At 34.7% G+C, this 18,008-nt stretch overlaps 1 protein-coding gene and 1 long non-coding RNA gene across 2 annotated transcripts in view; one reads left to right on the top strand and one right to left on the bottom strand.

Moving 5' to 3' along the window:
- Positions 1–6,199, top strand: part of slitrk5b (SLIT and NTRK-like family, member 5b) — a 10,031-nt gene extending 3,832 nt beyond the window's left edge. The window contains exon 2 of the mRNA XM_016530343.1: positions 3,556–6,199. Coding sequence (XP_016385829.1) covers positions 3,596–6,163 — 2,568 coding nt within the window. The 5' untranslated portion in view covers positions 3,556–3,595 and the 3' untranslated portion in view covers positions 6,164–6,199. The remainder of the gene's footprint in view (positions 1–3,555) is intronic.
- The window catches only part of LOC107722118 (uncharacterized), a 46,203-nt gene that overhangs the window by 8,233 nt on the left and 19,962 nt on the right, over positions 1–18,008 (bottom strand). The gene's annotated exons all lie outside the window — the stretch shown is intronic.

The raw sequence follows: 18,008 nt of genomic DNA, 5'->3' as shown, positions 1-18,008 counted from the left end.
TGTGTCTTTTTTTTATTGCTGAAGTGTGTTGAAATTTCTTCTTCTGCATTCTACTGTACGGACGTAAATTTACTTTCCCTTCAGTCTGAGGCTTATTCATTTCACTTTTGGTGTGAAAAGGCTTTTTTTATATTTGCCAAAAATACAACTTTTTTATTTTAAAAACAAACAAGCAAGCCCTGTCCAGATTTAAAAAGTAACGTAACGCATTACTTTCCATAAAATGTAACTGAGTAACGTAATTAGTTACTTTTTTATGGAGTAACGCAATACTTTTAAAAGTAACTTTCCCCAACACTGTAAATAACTAACGTGGCTTCCTCTATTTTGCGTTCTTTCTAATCCAACTCTATGCATGTAGATATTCCGACCGATGTTTTTTTTTTTTTTTTTTTGCACCTATCGAACGCTTTGCTTGACAGTTGAAGGCGATTTTACTAATTATCGTACAAAAAATACAGCAAGGTATTTTACCTCATATGAATTGATGAATAAAGAACGTGCATTGTAATTGTACAATAATCATATTTTGTACATGCAACCTTGCTAGTTTTATTGTAATTTTTTTTTTTTACTGTCAGCTACATACACTGCATCCATTGCATCAACCGTGTTTTATCACCAACACACCCCCAAATCAAAGCTCACATGTAATTACGACATTGTGATGCCGTTCATATGCATTCAACTCATAAAAACAATCTTTCCGACATGACTTGAATGCACCATTAGTTCACTATGTGCACATTCAAGCATAGGCCTACATAAATAGGCAATGCTTCTATTAAATTATTTACTCTTTTATCTGTAAGGTGGGACTAAATCCACCATACTGAATGTTGCAATTTCTTCCAATTCAGTGAAATACAAGTGGACGGTCTACTCCCCGTATAACGTCTGATATCACTGAGTAAGAACGGTAGCACTGAAGCAGTGGCTTTTGTCTCATGTAACACAGATGTCATCATGCATATCGCTTGTTTTGGCTTTAGTATATGTACAGCTGGCAGCAGTTAGCCTACAGTTATATTTGAACCCACTGTGTGTCTTCCACAATATGAGATAGACACATCCAGGGTTGGGCAAAGATACATCAAAATGTATTTTAAAATAAAATACCAAATACCTTCATTTTAAGTGTATCAAAATAAACTACAAAATACAGCAGCTACACCAAGTATCAAAATAAACTACTGTATTTTTGTATTTTAAAAATACTAAAAAATACTTTTACAAGGGAGCATGAAATTTCTTCACAAACCTTCCATCAGTTGGCCTATTTGATCTATCCCTTCACCATTGCACTGACTCAGATGATTAAGTAAACAATGTTTTATAGCAACAGCTTTTCTCTGCCCGAGCCATTCAAATATTCACATATCCCTGTGATCTCCCAGATGAAGGTTAGTTTTAAAGTGACCAACAGTTTAATGTTTAACAGTTTGCGAATTACTCATAATTGTATCCTAATTTAGTTACTTGGTGTTTGGTAACAAAGGGGCCTACTTTGCATCAGCAGCACTGACTCGATGACAAACAAGTCATTCATAAGAAGACTACTGATGGCACCTGTATTCATAGCAACTAGTTTCTAACTACTTAATCATTTGATTGTTAGTCATAAATATAATAATATATTATGTGTCAGGCAGTCATTCATGCAATGGTATGCAAAATCATGATCCTATTTAAACAGCTACTTCAATTAGGGTACAATATTCAGCAATCAAATATTTATTTATCAATCACTAGACACCTATAATGTTGTAAGTTTACCTATAAAGTTGAAAACAAACATTTTAGCATTACAACAATTATTAAATGATCAATATGTTTTGATTTTAAATGTAGCCAGAAACGTAATCAGAAAGTAGCAACAGAAATTGTCAAGGAGTATTAACCCAACTCCAACCACTGAATCTATTGAGAGCCATAGAAGTATAAAGGACATACACATATACACTTATAATAAGTGCAATTGCACCAAGCACATCACATTCTATTACTCATTCATCCAGGCTTCCTTTTGAATTAATGAATGAATAATTCCTGCCCACTAAAAGTATGACATCCTCACCTTATCTTATTCCAGAAAAGTCACTCACCCAATACTGAATGGAGTTGTACAGCTGCAGCTCACGTGATGAATGTTGGGGTTGGGGAGAGGGGGTTTGTCTGAACTAAATCAGCACCCTGATAAAGAGGTGAAAGTGAAAGTGACGTGACATGTGGCCAAATATGGTGACCCATACTTGGAATTAGTGCTCTGCATTTAACCCATCCAAAGTGCACAGCAGTGAACACACACACACCGTGAACACACACCCAGAGCAGTGGGCAGCCATTTATGCTGCGGCGCCCGGGGAGCAGTTGGGGATTCGGTGCCTTGCTCAAGGGCACCTCAGTCGTGGTATTGAAGGTGGGAGAAAGCGCTGTCCATTCCCCCCCCCCCCCACCTACAATCCCTGCCGGTACGAGACTCGAACCCGCAACCTTTGGGTTACGAGTCCGACTCTCTAACCATTAGGCCACGACTTCCCCAGGTTGATTGGCACAAAGTATTTTATGAGGGGGATTTTATTTTGAAAATACAAAAATACTAATTCTAAATGTATTTAAATACAAATTACATTTGATTTTTGCTGAAGGTTTTAAAATACAAAATACAAAATAGTATTTTGTATTTCAAATACGTATTTTAAATACATGTATCTGAAATACTGCCCATCCCTGGACACATCTAGATGCTGTTCAGTACAGTGTCTCTCAGCTGGTTCTGCTTCAGGACCCACATTGTGCATCAAGTGGCAACACCGCTTTTTGTAAAGAAACTAAAGAAAAATGTTCCTAAAATCAAACACTGAAATACATTTAAATGAACTGCACAGACCCAACAATATGCAACAAGTCTTAAGATGACATAAGCTAACTGGTTTCTAAATATTTCTTGAATTTCAGTGCTTTTAGAGTCATATTTTCTGAAGGCATATCACACAACCTGTCCATGTTGACAAACAGCAAAAAAATAATTTTCTTACTTGGTATTTCTGTCGTGTTTTCCAGTACAAATATATAAATATTCTTAAATCGAGATACATATACATGAGAAGCAAAATGACTTAATATATTAAGCCTTGTTTTGACAAGACAAGGAAAAAATCTGCTTTTGGACAAGAAAAATAATCTTAATTTATTTTCCTTACTCCATTGCCAGATTTCTTCTTGTTTTAAGCAAGAAACACTTAATTTTGATGCATTTTTAAGAAAACAAGACTTAATAACGTAAGTCATTTTGCTTCTCATGAAAATGTATCTTAATTTAAGAATGATATTTGTACTGGAAAACAAGCAGAAATACTAAGTAAGAAAATATTTTTTGCAATGCATCTGTCCAAATTGATTAGCAAGAATTTTACAAGATTTGTCGTCTCTTTTAAACAGTTGTATAATTTTGATATTATGCATGCTTATATATTTATTATGTGCATTTAGCATTGGTTTTATATGCTGAATTGATATTATTCATGAATTAACATTGCATTTTTCTCTTTTCAGATGACAGCACACAATATCTACTCAACCACCATCCATCGTCATGAACATGCATATGTGGATATTGGCCATACTGTCTTTTGCCACGTTTTTCACCTTAATTGAGATGTTAGACATTCATGGGGATATATGTACAGGCCTGTGCGTCTGTGAAGAAAGAGACGGGATTTTTACAGCCAGCTGTGAAAACAGAGGAATTAACAATCTGTCTGAGGTAACACCTTTACACTTCACTGCTTATCATCTTCTGCTCACAGGGAATCTGTTAAAGAAAGTCTCCCTCAACGATTTCGTTCAGTATGAAGGACTCACCATTTTACATCTAGGCAACAACGATATATCAGAAATCGATGGTGGGGCTTTTAACGGACTCCAGGGATTAAAACGACTGCATCTAAACAATAACAAAATCGAGGCACTAAATGACGACACATTCCTCGGACTTGAAAGCCTGGAGTACCTACAGATTGACTATAATTATATTAGCCACATTGAACAGAAAGCCCTGAGCGTTTTACGTCACTTAGAGGTGCTCATCCTCAATGACAATTTGCTATCCGCTCTGCCAAACAACATCTTTCAGTATGTTCCTTTAACTCATCTCGACCTGAGAGGCAATCAACTCAAAGTGCTTCCCTATATCGGCCTTCTGGAGCACCTGAGTCACATTGTGGAGTTACAGCTTGAAGAAAACCCGTGGAATTGTTCTTGCGAATTAATTGCGCTAAAAGCCTGGCTTGAAAGCATATCTTACACAGCTTTGGTCGGAGATGTGGTTTGCGAGACTCCCTTTCGATTGCACGGACGAGACCTCGACGAAATCTCAAAGCAAGAACTGTGTCCCCGCAGAGCCATCGCCGAATACGAAATGCGCGCAGAACCGGCTCACAGCAGCGAGATCCTCTACAAAACCACGCCAGCGACGTTCACAGCGGGATTTGCATCCTCAACCATCTTGCGCGCCACAAAAAGCAGCCGTTTATCAGGAAAACTTCGCGTTAAACCCACTTCGCGCTCGTCTTCAAGCAAGCCGCAGAATTACGGCCCAATGTTGGCCTACCAAACCAAATCTCCGGTTCCTCTAGACTGTCCCAACGCATGCACATGCAATCTCCAAATCTCAGACCTCGGGTTGAACGTCAACTGCCAAGAGCGGAAAATCGAAAGCATCTCGGATCTTGATCCCAAGCCGTACAACCCCAAAAAAATTTACTTAACCGGAAACTATATCTCTTCGGTGTGCAGTTCCGACTTCAATGGCGCAACCGGATTGGATTTGCTCCACTTAGGCAACAACCGCATAGCCGTCATTCACGATAGGACATTCGGCCAGCTTATACACTTAAGAAGGCTTTACTTAAACGGCAACTTAATCGAGCGGCTCACCGAGGATATGTTCTACGGTTTACAAAGCTTGCAGTTTTTGTATTTGGAGTATAACGTTATTCGAGAGATCGCAGTTGGCGCCTTCCAGCAGGTGCCCAATCTTCAATTGCTGTTTCTCAACAACAACCTCCTCAAGACTCTACCACTGGGCGTCTTTGACGGATTAAGCCTGGCTCGATTGAATCTGCGCAGCAACCACTTACGAACTCTTCCGGTCGCCGGCGTTCTCGAAGACCTAACGGCGCTGGTGCAGATCGATCTCTTCGAGAACCCTTGGGATTGCTCGTGCCTCGCGGTGGAGATGAAAAACTGGTTGGAGCAGCTCAGCACCGGTACCGTGGTGAACAGCGTCGTTTGCGAATCTCCGCTCAGTCTCTCGGGAGAGGATATGCGATACGTTCGTGCATCTCATCTTTGCCTGGAAAGCTCAAACACGAAATCTACCGTCGTGCTGCCCTCGGAGGAATCCTTTCCTGGTAGTACTATCACTTTAGAATCAGCCGTGGATTATGACACGCAGTATCCCGCGGTCCCCCTTTCCGTTCTTATACTCGCTTTGTTGCTCCTTTTTATATTATCCGTTTTCGTCGCCGCTGGATTGTTTGCTGTCATAATGAAGCGGCGTAAAAAGTCTGAACGCCTGGCTTCGGTAACCGCCAATGCAAGCTCCTTCAATGCAATCTACACCGACAGAGCGAAGTCTAGAACATCGACGGGCCACGTCTACGAGTACATCCCATCCGCAACAGAAAGCGCTGCGAAAAACGGCCCCTATAGTGAGGGAAGCGCAATCGAGAGTTACAGAGACTTCGAAGAACTCAATAGAGTTCTGGCATCCAATTTGGATGAAGACGTCGGGAGCAACGCGATAAGCTCCGAGTTCAGCGCCGGCACTCCAGACGCGCTCAACAGACACTCTCCTCTCTTGGATGTCAACTACTTTTACCGAGATATCTTGACTAGGGACCAGCAGGCCTCTTACAGGGGTAATTTAGCATGTAAGCATGGCACACATGCATCAGCTCACTGCGCGCCAGACTTTGATGCGAGACATCAATACTTGAATCCGGAAAGGGTACAGCAGACCATGGTGTACTGCTCGACGCCAAACACCGTCTACATAGAGCCCAACAGAAGCGAATACTGGGAACTGAAAGCCAAGCTTCATTTCGAACCGGACTATTTGGAGGTTCATGAGAAAAGGACGACCTTCACACAGTTCTGAAATATGGATTTTTCTTGATTTTTTTTAGTTTGGGAGAAAACATTTTATCTGAGTGATAGGTGAATCTCACAAAAATATGATTGCACTTCAAAATACAAAAAAGACAGAAAATTAGTTTTTATATTTTTAATTAAATATCATTTTATATTTATAAATGTACATTTTATTTTTATTTTTCATAAAGAAAATGAAGCCTAATTATTACTATTATTTTTGATTTATTAATTTTCTTTTGCATTGTGACATTTTGCTGGACAATTAAGCCCATTTCCCCCCATTTCCATTTTGCAAAAAAAAAAAAAAGCTAAAATAATAATGATAATTCTCTAATTCTCATTAATGTGGAAAAAATAATTTGATAAATTATCTATACATCATATTTATAAATGTATATTTTATTTAGATTTTGCATAAAGAAAATGAAGCCTAGTTATTACTATTATTTTTTTTTTATTATAAATTTTATTTTGCATTGTGACATTTTGCGGGACAATTAAGCAAATTATATAATTCAATTCAATTCAAGTTTATTTGTATAGCGCTTTTCACGAAACAAATCATTGCAAAGCAGCTTTACAGAAAATTAAGTTTCTACAATACATTTAGTAGTAGCTTATCAGTGGTTACTATGTCAAATTGATGTACATATGGCAGAAATGTACGGTAAAATTCAATCAATTTGATTCAGACGTAATCAAACAGACGATGAACACTATTAACAGCAATGATCATATGTTGCAATCAAACTTGTAGCAAAATTTGAAACAACATATACTACCAAATTTTATATATACTATGTAAAACTATATATACTATATATATATATATATATATATATATATATAATTCTAATGCAAAATAATTTTTTTCTTTGAAATTTTGTTTTTTTGTGTGAGATTCGCACCATATTCTCATACATATCATGCATCGGAAAGATAACTGCGACCTTCTTTTACTTCTGTATCATCTGTTTAATACATTCTGAGGTCCATGAATGATTTCTGTGTGTGAATATAAAAGTGACACTTGTCTAAAAGATGTTGTGACCGTTCACTTTTATATCAAGGCTTTTCCTCACTTTTGATGAAAGGGATAATCTGTTTCATTGGGTTTTATGTGCACATTCTTACCAGTGTACTTCTCTATCGATTCTGCAGATCTTTGCACTTTTTTTGCACTGGTTAAATTATATTAAGAAGAATTTTTGTAACATTTATATTGACAGTCCTGGCAGGCAAACCAATTGATTTAATTAGCAATGCTGGGAAAATTAGCTTTTTGTTCCTTTTGCAAATTTTTGAGTTGTGTACAGTATCTAAAAGGCATATGCAGTCAAAGCACAAAATGTACAGTATGTAACCTACAGCCTACAGGTCACAGTGGCTGTACAATATTGTGAACTCCCTTTAAATGTTGGCGGCGTTTGTCCACCCACGTTGGCTAATAAGAAGCGCCATGAGAGCGGTCGTGCATGGGAGAAGACAAGACGACTACAGGGAAAGTGTGTAAAGCCAAAAATGAATCCCCTTCCCCCTCGCTATTTTCCTTCAGTTTTCTGATGTGTGACTCAGTGAAGGAAACAACAGCCGAGCCTCTTTTTACACAAGGGTTTGTTGTTCAGCAAATGCCAATGAAAATTTCATGCAGGGCTTGAGGCGGTCTGGAGAGATTGTTATGCAAAAACAGCAGTCGCTGCGGCACGTCAGTGTTTCTTCTCGTTTCTATTGCCTGTACAGGATTTTGACTGAAAATAGCAATTATTTCATGGATTTATAAGTCAGTATCATGACTATTATATCGTGTCATTTCTGTGTTTACATGTGAAAACCGAATGAATTACAGACTGAACAAAGTATGTCAGTTTTTGCACTGATTTTGTCTTCAACACATCGCAATATGCAGTATATTTGGAGCAGATGTTCCTATATTTAATCTCATAATAACAGACAGATACCATATGGATGTTTGCTTCAACCAGAAATGGACAATAAAACATATCAGCAGCTACAGCTAATTTGTGGGGGGAAAAGTCCAGTTTTTGCACTGAAATTTTGACTTGAACACATCGCAATATAAAGTATACGCTGCCGTTTAAAAGTTCAGGATCAGATTTTTTTTTTAAAGAAGACTCTTCTGCTTACCAAGGCTGCACTCATTTGATCAAAAATACAGAAAAAACGGTAATATTGTGAAATATTATTCCAATTTAAAATAGCTGTTTTATATGTGAATATATGTTAAAATGTAATTTATTTCTGTGATGCAAAGCTGAATTCTCATCAGCCGTTACTCCACTTTTTCCTTCAGAAATCATTCTAACATGCTGATTTATTATCAGTTTTGAAAACAGTGCTGTGTAATATTTTTTCCGGAACCTGTGATGCTTTTTTCAGGATTCTTTAAAGAGCAGTTGAAAAGAAGAGCATTTATTTAAAATATAAATCTTTTTTTTAACACACTACCATTCAGTTTTTTTTTTCTTTTGATAAAAATGAATACTTTTATTCAGCAAGGATGTGTTAAATTGCTAAAAATGTGATAGTAAAGACCTATGTTGTTAGAAAAGGTTTCTATTTTAAATAAATGCTGTTCTTTTGAACTTTCTATTCATCTGTCAATCCTGAAAAATAAAGTGTTAGAAATGTTTGTTGAACAGCAAATCAGCATATTATATATGATTTCTGAAGATCATGTGACACTGAAGACTGAAGTAATGATGCTGAAAATTCAGCTGCGCATCACAGAAATAAATTACATTTTAAAATATATTCACATAGAAAACAGCTGTTTTAAATTGGAATAATTTTTCACAGTTTTTTCCCCCGTATTTTTGATTAAATAAATGCAGCCCTGATGAGCAGAAGAAAACATTAAAAATCTTACTGATCCCAAACTACAGCAGTATATATGAAGCAGATGTTCCTATATTTAATCTCATAATAACAGACAGATACCATATGGATGTTTGCTTCAACCAGGAATGGACAATATAGGTAAAACATTTCAGCTGCTACAACTAATTTGTGGAAAAAAGTCCCAACTAGACACAGTGACAAGATCTCCAATAGTCCAGTTCTGCTCTCATATTAGCCGTTTTCAGCATGAACAAATAATGTTGCTCTGCAGCTCTGGTGCTGAATCCCGAGGCTGTTTGTATTTTTTCTGAGGCTCTGAGTGCCTGTGGCGATGCTTCACTACGCTTTCTGTTGTAAAGCGTTTCAAGTATTGAGCATTTGCGGTCCTAGAGTCGTCTCTCCACGTTAAATGACTTTCATCTTCATGCCAAAGGCGAAATTAAACTTTCAAGTTGAATTGCCATAAATATCAAATTAATTTTAACCTGACTGTTCACACTGAAGTCAATATTCACTCAAAAACAGAGGTGCATTAGTTCAGATCAATGAGGCCTACGATCAATCACTTACAAAAAGAAAACAAGTTGATAAAAAGATTGAATCCAAGATTTGGAGGTAACATTATTTCAAAGCTGTAAATAACGCAGATTATTGAAGTACGTTTTACAAGAAAATACAATTTCAGTCTTTCTGCTTGCTTCACATTTAATTCAGTGTTACTTGCCATTTCATTGCAATTGAAATTTACCTGCAATTTATGAAAAAAAAAATTTTTTAAGTAATTTTTGTTCATTATATTGCATGTATTAATGTTTTCAATTACCTTTTATTTAATATTTTCAGTAGGTTTTAATCATTGTTCTTATATGCCATAGTGTTGTCATTTTTTTAACAGTTCCCTCCTCCAAATATTTCTATTTAACTTTAATTCATTTTTATTTCATTTTCGGTCATTTTAGTGGTTCAACCTAAAAAAAATTTAAGTTAGTTGCTAAGTCAACATTTCACATTTTTAAGTGCGCAAGTTTTTAAGTTTGTCATCTAATATTTATTGATGCTGATTTATTTATGCATGTTGCATACATTTGTAAATGTATTTACTTTGTTTGCATGATGACATTATTTGTTTGCACATTTTTTATGACAACTTCCATTGACAAACTTCCAAAAAAAAAAACAATGTGGAAAAAATTTTATTATTTAAACTGTAGGCCTCATTGATTTGAGCTTATGCACCTCAGTTTTGGAGTGAAAAAACATTATTTGTGGATAATTTAGGCAATATTCACTGAAAAACCGAGATACGTACGCTCAGATCATTGAGGCCTACAACCAGTCAGTTCCAAAATAAATATAAAACATGTTAATTGAAAGAAAACAAGTTGATAAAAAAAAAAAGAATTGAATACGTTTTTTTTTATTTTTTGCCCAGCTTTTTTAACCAGAAACTAAACAAGTGTAACAAGGTAGGGAGAAAAATCCCTAAAAAGCCAAAAAAAAAATATATTTTTGGGGGGAGAAGTTGTTAAATCTATGTGAGCAAAGTTGGTAAGTTTTAGTCCAATTTGATTACAATAACTAGCATTTGTGGGGAAAATAAAATCATCTCTGTGTTAAAATGACCTGATCACAACATGAAGATTAAATAAAAATATTATAGAATTATTAAAAAATAAATGTAATATTTATGGAAGTCATAAAAACTTGTAAAATAAGGAACATTGTTGCAGCTGGTCCTTAAAACCAGTTTTAAAATTTTATAAATTTTTGTTTTTGTGAGAAACAGATCGAACAGTAAAAATGTGATTGTTTTATACCTGATCTAAACCAGATCTGTATTTTGAAATACACTCAGTCTGAGTTTCCGGATCTAATTTCCAGTCATTTATTTTGTCATGTAGGACACAGTGCAGCTGTAACATCACAGCAGTGTCTCCAGCGTTTACGCTCACATGTGAGTGCATATGAGCAAACAACGGATCTGTGTCACACGTGAAAGAGAAAAACCTGTTTTGGGCCGCATTTAAATTCAGTGTGAACGTCTCTGCCATTGCTTGCACCTACTTGAAAGTTAATTTAGTTCAGTTTGCATGTATGAGTTTGATTTTGTATTTCTATGTCTTCGTCAGGAAAACATATGCGAACCTTGAGGTACCTTCTAGTACCTGACCTGCATCTCATTTGCTGGCATTGACGCAGACGTTTTCAATATCTGTTTTTCACTCCCACACACTGGCTTGAAGGCCGTTTTGAACATTTCTTTCAAGGCATTGAAGTTCTCTGGCCGTCTTGCGTGCTTCTCTCGCTTAAGGACGTGCCTCAATGTTTCAATAAGGAACGTGACATTTCTTATATATTATCCATTTTTCATCTGCCGTTCTGTGCATCCTTCAGCTAGTCGTGTGTTTGATTCACACGCTCCCTTCGGTGTCGCTCTTCTTCTGTGTTTTCTGATGGATGTGATACACGGACTGTAACCAGAGGAAGAAACGCCTGCAGATTTTACATCTGAAGAATTATATCAAATATACAAGAAATGTCAGGCAGACAGCTATTCTTCAGAAACAGTGTTAAATTCTGTATATTCTTACACTGTAAGTGTATTGTATGTTAAAGGAACAGTTCATGCAAAAGTTACATTTATTCATAATTTACTCAGTTGTATTTTATTATTATTTATATTACACTGTAAAAAAGTTTTTTTTTTTTTGAAAGTTGTAAATAAAAAGAAAATACTTTATGTATGTTTTACAAGAAAATACTTTTTCAGTTTTTCTACTTAAAAATTTTATTCAATGTGTTTCTTGCTGTTTGTTTGTAATTATTTGTGAAACTTACTAGCAATTTCTGAATTTTGCAAATTGTCTCAAGGTTTTTGTATAGTATGTATTAATTTTTGAACCAAATTTTATTTTTATATTTTAGGTTTTCATTTTTAATTTAGTTTAGGTTAGGTCTTTTTCCCCCAAAATATTTAGCTGTATATTTTTATTTTATTTTTGAATACTTTTTGTAGTATTCTAATAACTTTTTTTTTTTTTTTGGTTTTTCATGTAATATTTATTTTATGAAAGCGTTATTTCATTTAATGATAAATGAATATAAAAATGTAATGGTAAAATTTTATTTATTATTAATTCTTCAATATTTCCCCTTTTGTGTTCCACTTAAAAAAACAAATATGAGCATATTTCTCAGTGTATATTATGTATTAAAGTTTTAAAGTTTTAGCCTAAAATTTTAATTTAGGCTTTTATCATTTTTATTATTTTTTTGTTAGTTGCCAAGGCAAGATTTCTCATTTTTAGATTTGTAAGTTTTTAAAGTTTGCTTTTCATCTAATATTTATATTTTATTATTCAGCATTATTTAAATTATTTTTTTAATTATTCAATATTATCTCTTTCATGTCCGACTAAAAATAAATATCAGCATATTTTTCAATGTATTGTATGCACTAATATTTTAAATTAGCTTATTCATTGTTATATTTTCATTTTAATTTAGTTGTAATATTTTTGTTTTAGGTGCTTTTATCATTTTTATTAGTTTTCCCCCCAAAATATTTCTATTTAGCTTTTTTTTTTTTCAGCTTTAGTACATAATTATTTAAGTAGTTCAATTTAAACTTTCTTTTTTTCATTTAGTTGCCAAAGCAAGATTTATATATATATATATATTTTTTTTTTTTTCCAATTTCTTCATTTTTTAAGTTGATGTTTTTTTCATCTAATATTTATAATATTTTATTAGTGCTTTATTTCAATTCATTAGAATGATTTCTTTCTTTCTTTCTTTCTTTCCTTCATTATTTCAGACATAGATAAAAAAAAATTTTTTTTAGATAGAAGCCTTAGTTTTTCATACTTTTTCCTAATAAATAAATGAATTCTGGATGTATACATGGACAAATGAACAAATGAAAGTAGGAGTTCTCAATCAGTTGAAGAAAAGCGTTGTAGTTTTGCTCATTAGCAGAACATTCTGTGCTCAGCGGACGAACAGTTTCTCCTCATTAAAACCGTACCTCTGGCTTTACCCAGTATAGAGTTAATGCAGCTTCAGGCCACTTTATCAGTCATGTGGACAGAAAAGGTGAAGCAGCATGTTATGTTCAGCAGCTTTAGTACCATAATAATGTGATGCATCCACCTGCTAACTAACAGATTAACAGCGGTTAATGAGTTAGCTGTGAACGGCGCTGTCTGAGTTTGTCCTGAAGTGACTTCAAAAGTCTTAAGTAGGACTATATGTTCTCATTCTGACCAAAATAGATTAGGAATGTAAAAATCAGTTATTGAACGATTAACATTTCTTCTGGATATTGATTCTTATCCTTTTCCAGAGATGTTTATTAAAAGTTCAGTTGCTTTAATCTTGCGTTTCATCTTAAATCGATGCGCATAAATGTGCATAAACACTCTGAAATTGAGATTTGCTCCTGCACTATATTTCAATACTTTTGAATATTTGAATATATTGAAATACATTCAGATAAAGCCTATAAGTCTGCAGATGAAACTGGGGCTAGTTGTCACACTTCCGTTAATATTTCTTATTTTTCATAGTTCATTTCTGTATCTTGGTTGTAAAAGCGTTATTGAACATTTCCACCAATATTTACCAGGAAAAATGATACAGTTCATCCAACACACATTGAAGATGTAGCGGGGCATGTTGTCACAATGCCATTAAACAGCCTGTTATTGGCTTTTCAGATCAATTAAAACAGTAAAGTAGCTAACCAAAAGTCAGGTCACATTTAATACAACGCTATATACAGAATAAATAAAAGGGGGAGCATTAATGTTGTAAAATGCATCAATTATGAAACAAATTTAGTTGTAAATATTCATTTAGTTCAAGCTCATTCAGTTTAAATTTTGTTCTCGTTTGATAGTCAAAGCAGTTAAATCAATAATATTACTGAAAATAATGGTCTTTTAAGCCCCAACAGAGTAAGATGAAGGTGACAGTGGCGAAAATTATAATTATTATTACTAAATGTAAATAATATACAGAAATATAATATTGACATTTAATTTTGAATTAACATTGTTTTAATTTATGGCAGATTAAAAACCACTGTACAAACTGTATACCCTTTTTAAAGTTCATTTTTAGAAGTTTTAAATAAAACAAATAAAACATAAAATTAAAATTCAATTAAAATGATTAATTTTACAAGAAAATTCTATTTCAACCATTCTACTTCAGAATTTCACATTTAATTCAGTTATTTACTATTTCTTTGTAATTATTTGTGCAATTTAAGAAATTTCTAAGTGATTTTTAAGTGTATTTTTAGTGTATAGAATGTTTTATATTTTAATATTATTAATATAAATAATATACATTTTTTGCTTTAATTTATTTATTAATTTATTTTTGTTTCATTTTTGTTTCTGTTTGTTCCTCCCAAATATGTAACTATATTTTTATTTTGTTTTACTCATTTCAGTAGTTGAACTTAAAGCAGTTTTTGTAAGTTTTGTTCATTTTGATTTTCATCTAACCTATTTTATTTTATTAAGGCTTTATTTCAATTAATGACAAATTTGACAATTCTTCAGTATTTCCTCTTTTGTGTTCCACAAAGCAATTTCTGATTGAAAACCACTTGTAAATTCTATACTAATTCTTCTCAGTTGGATTCCAGACCTCACAGTTACGTGTGACAACTTGCCCCGGTCTCCCCCGTTCTGTGATGACTCACTTACTTAACACAAATCCCTCGGAGTCTGCGGCTAATTTTAAAAGGGGTTTGAGAAACCCGCCCACCTTTTTCCCTTTGCCAGGCTGGAAGCAACTCTTTGGCAGATTGCGAGTGTTAAAGTGGCTGAGATCTGAGCGTCGCTCAGTGCTGGAAATGAGGCCAGATCTGGATTATATAAGCCTGAGGAGGCATGGCAGACTGAGAGGAGAGACTCATATGACTGTGAGCTCACTGGAGGGGAAACAACTCAAATCTACTCTTTTTATAAGTCAGCATCATTCCCTCATTACTTTCTAGAAGAGTGGACATTCCCGTTCCCCATATCAGCCGACTGTCACTCACCGGAGCCAATGGAAAACACACATAGCGTTTAGCTGAGCCTATAGTTGTTGTTCATCAGCATTGCTGTAAATGTACGTACGTAAATGAGTCTGTGTGCATAAATGATTTACTCAGCGTGCATCGTGCCTCCAGGACTCGAGCCGCTGCGTCCTCAACCCACCATCCAGCCTGGAATAAAGTGACCAGATTTTTGAAAGGGATATTTCCTAGTTTAGCTATGCATCAAAAACATGTGCACAAACAATGATCTATAATGTGAGATAAATTGAATCTTTTCACATTTCCAGGTTTCTCAGAAGCAGAAGTTGTCATAGTTGGGTGAACTTTTATAGAGGTGAATGGAAACTTAAACAAATATATTTTTTACATTCTCATTTGCCCCAATAGCAAAAGAAAAATGAATTATATGATTCTATGACTTTCCAAAGGAGAGAGATTGATGACGCTGGCCAAAAGAGGTAAGAAAACACAAAGTACCCTGAAAAAAAAACTGATGTGGAAACATTTTCACTCAGTAATTGCTACATTTCACAAATAATTACAAAGTAACACGCTGAATAAAAAAAATTAAATTTTGAATTGGAAAAAAAAAAAAAAAAAAAAAATATTTTTTTTTTTTTGTAAAAAGCACTTCAATAATAGGCCTATTTGTTTTATTTACTAAAATTGTATTTATTAAAATTATTTTACAGTGTATAGTAAATGTACATTCAAAAAATTATTTAAAAAAACTGCTAGAGTTGTTCCAAAGATGTTCTTCTGTTTAATTGGAAAAAAAAAAAAAAAAAAATATTTTTTTTTTTTTGTAAAAAGCACTTCAATAATAGGCCTATTTGTTTTATTTACTAAAATTGTATTTATTAAAATTATTTTACAGTGTATAGTAAATGTACATTCAAAAAATTATTTAAAAAAACTGCTAGATTTACAATGTTAATAACTATGGAAATGCATCATCACAGTCTGTAAAAGGGGTCAATATTAATATTTTTATTGGGGTGTACTTTCACCCAAAATGCACTGGGGGGAATGTGTGGGGGGGTGTTCTAAGTTGTAAATAATACAATGATTACAGGAGTATGTTTTACAAGAAAATACAATTTTCTACTCGATAATTCCGTTTAATTCTGTTTCTTTGCCGCTAACTTTGAAATTTACTAGCCATTTCTGAGCTAGAAAAATTGTTTCTACGCCTTTTTTCTTCAGTAGGGAATTACTGCGTTACTGTGTTGTGACGACAGAACTTTCTGGAACGTTAAAATTGTGCAAAACAATTCAGACCCTGTTACACAGTACATACAAAGAGTATTACTTTGATTTAACATAAACAGTTATATGTGACTACCTTGAAAGCGATAATGGTGTCTTTTTGGTAACTGATGATGATAGTAGCGAAGTACCTTTCGAGGAAAGCCCGTTCACTCGGCCGCCATATTTGCAACACCTCCAGGCAGCTCAAACAAGACCAAAGGTACGTCCCAAATCGCGTACTTATGCACTATTCTATGAAGTTTTGTAGTATAAGTAGTGCGTTCACACTGAAAATTCCAAAAAGAAAAAGTGCACTTTAAATACCCGGATGATGCACTTAAATAACCGAAAAAAATCAAAGTGTGGAATGTTGGACACTTCATGCACTCAATTGTCGCAGCTTTAATTACGTAGCGAAGGGGGAGGGGCTATCAGACTCCGATTATGAATGACAAAATAACCTTATATAATTCATACTCTGCATGGTTGAGTACATAGTGCACAAGTACATAGTGTGTAAGTGCATAGTGTACAGTGCGTCATTTGGGACAGTAATCTAAATGAATGAAGGAATCCTGAAATTTCAAAAACTGCTCGCAGAACTCGGTAATAAATTACGTATTTCGAATCAGCAGCAAAATCTGAAATGAACTGCCACATGAATGTTGTTTCTTATGCTCAAATAGCGTTTAAAAAGCTGCTTTTTCAGGCTAGAGCAGCCAATGCGCATGCGTAGCTCCAACGAGCTATATCAGCGTGCAGTAAACGGTAAAACTGTTTGCACTACAAACCAGTGTGTTCATAATTAAGATAATACATTAAAATAATATGGTAAGACACACCAATTTTCAATATCAAAAATATCGGCCGCTGCAGTGATGCAATGACTTTACCAATCAACGATTGGCTCTTTCATTTAGAAGGCGGGGCTATCCTGCCATATTGCACGTTGCAGTTTCTCCCATTCATAAGTATAGGAGTGAACCATCTTTGTATTCCTATAGTCTTTGATAGTAGTTCTCCTCAAGGTTCAGTTCTTCTTTGTTAAAATAGCGATGCGCAACCAAGTAGTCATATAGTTTATAGCGCCCTCTGCTGGTAAAAATAAAATACATGATTGCTCTGGTAATGCTTGTACACAAAGTAACTTTTAAATAATTCAGAAGTCGTCTATCCCAGTCCCTGATAATAATGCATGGCTAAACTATTACAACACGTTTGCTTAATGAAACTACAGCATGCACTGAGGATGTCAGTCCGCATTATGTTGGACATTTTGGAGTTTATTTTGAAGTAGCTGCGAGCAGCGGGCGCTTGCTGTTCTGACATTTACATCAGCCCGGGCTCGTGCTGCTGATGTGTGCCAGTATGGGGGAAAATAGATGCTTTAACCATTTTCTCTCTCGTTTTTTAAACTCGTGGTGTAAGTGGCCGTTCAAACAGACGCACGCAGTCTTGCGTTAAAAACAGCAGCATGAAATGAAATAGATTTGAACAGAAGGCGCGTTAACTCAAGCACACAGCTGTAAACATTCAAAACACTTAAGATGTTTATTGCGAGCCCTGAGTCATCTGATTGATCCATAGTCTTTTAAAACAGCATGTATTTGCTGTGCTAAAACTACTTTTAAAGAAGATGCGACGGATTTCTGACATTCGCTAACGTCTTTACCAAACCCCG

The sequence above is a fragment of the Sinocyclocheilus rhinocerous genome, unplaced genomic scaffold, assembly GCF_001515625.1.
Source record: "Sinocyclocheilus rhinocerous isolate Xijiao unplaced genomic scaffold, SAMN03320098_v1.1 scaffold5016, whole genome shotgun sequence".
Classification (NCBI taxonomy): domain Eukaryota; kingdom Metazoa; phylum Chordata; class Actinopteri; order Cypriniformes; family Cyprinidae; genus Sinocyclocheilus; species Sinocyclocheilus rhinocerous.
The sequence above is the reverse complement of the archived record's forward strand: the minus strand, read 5'-3'. Positions and strand labels throughout refer to the sequence as shown.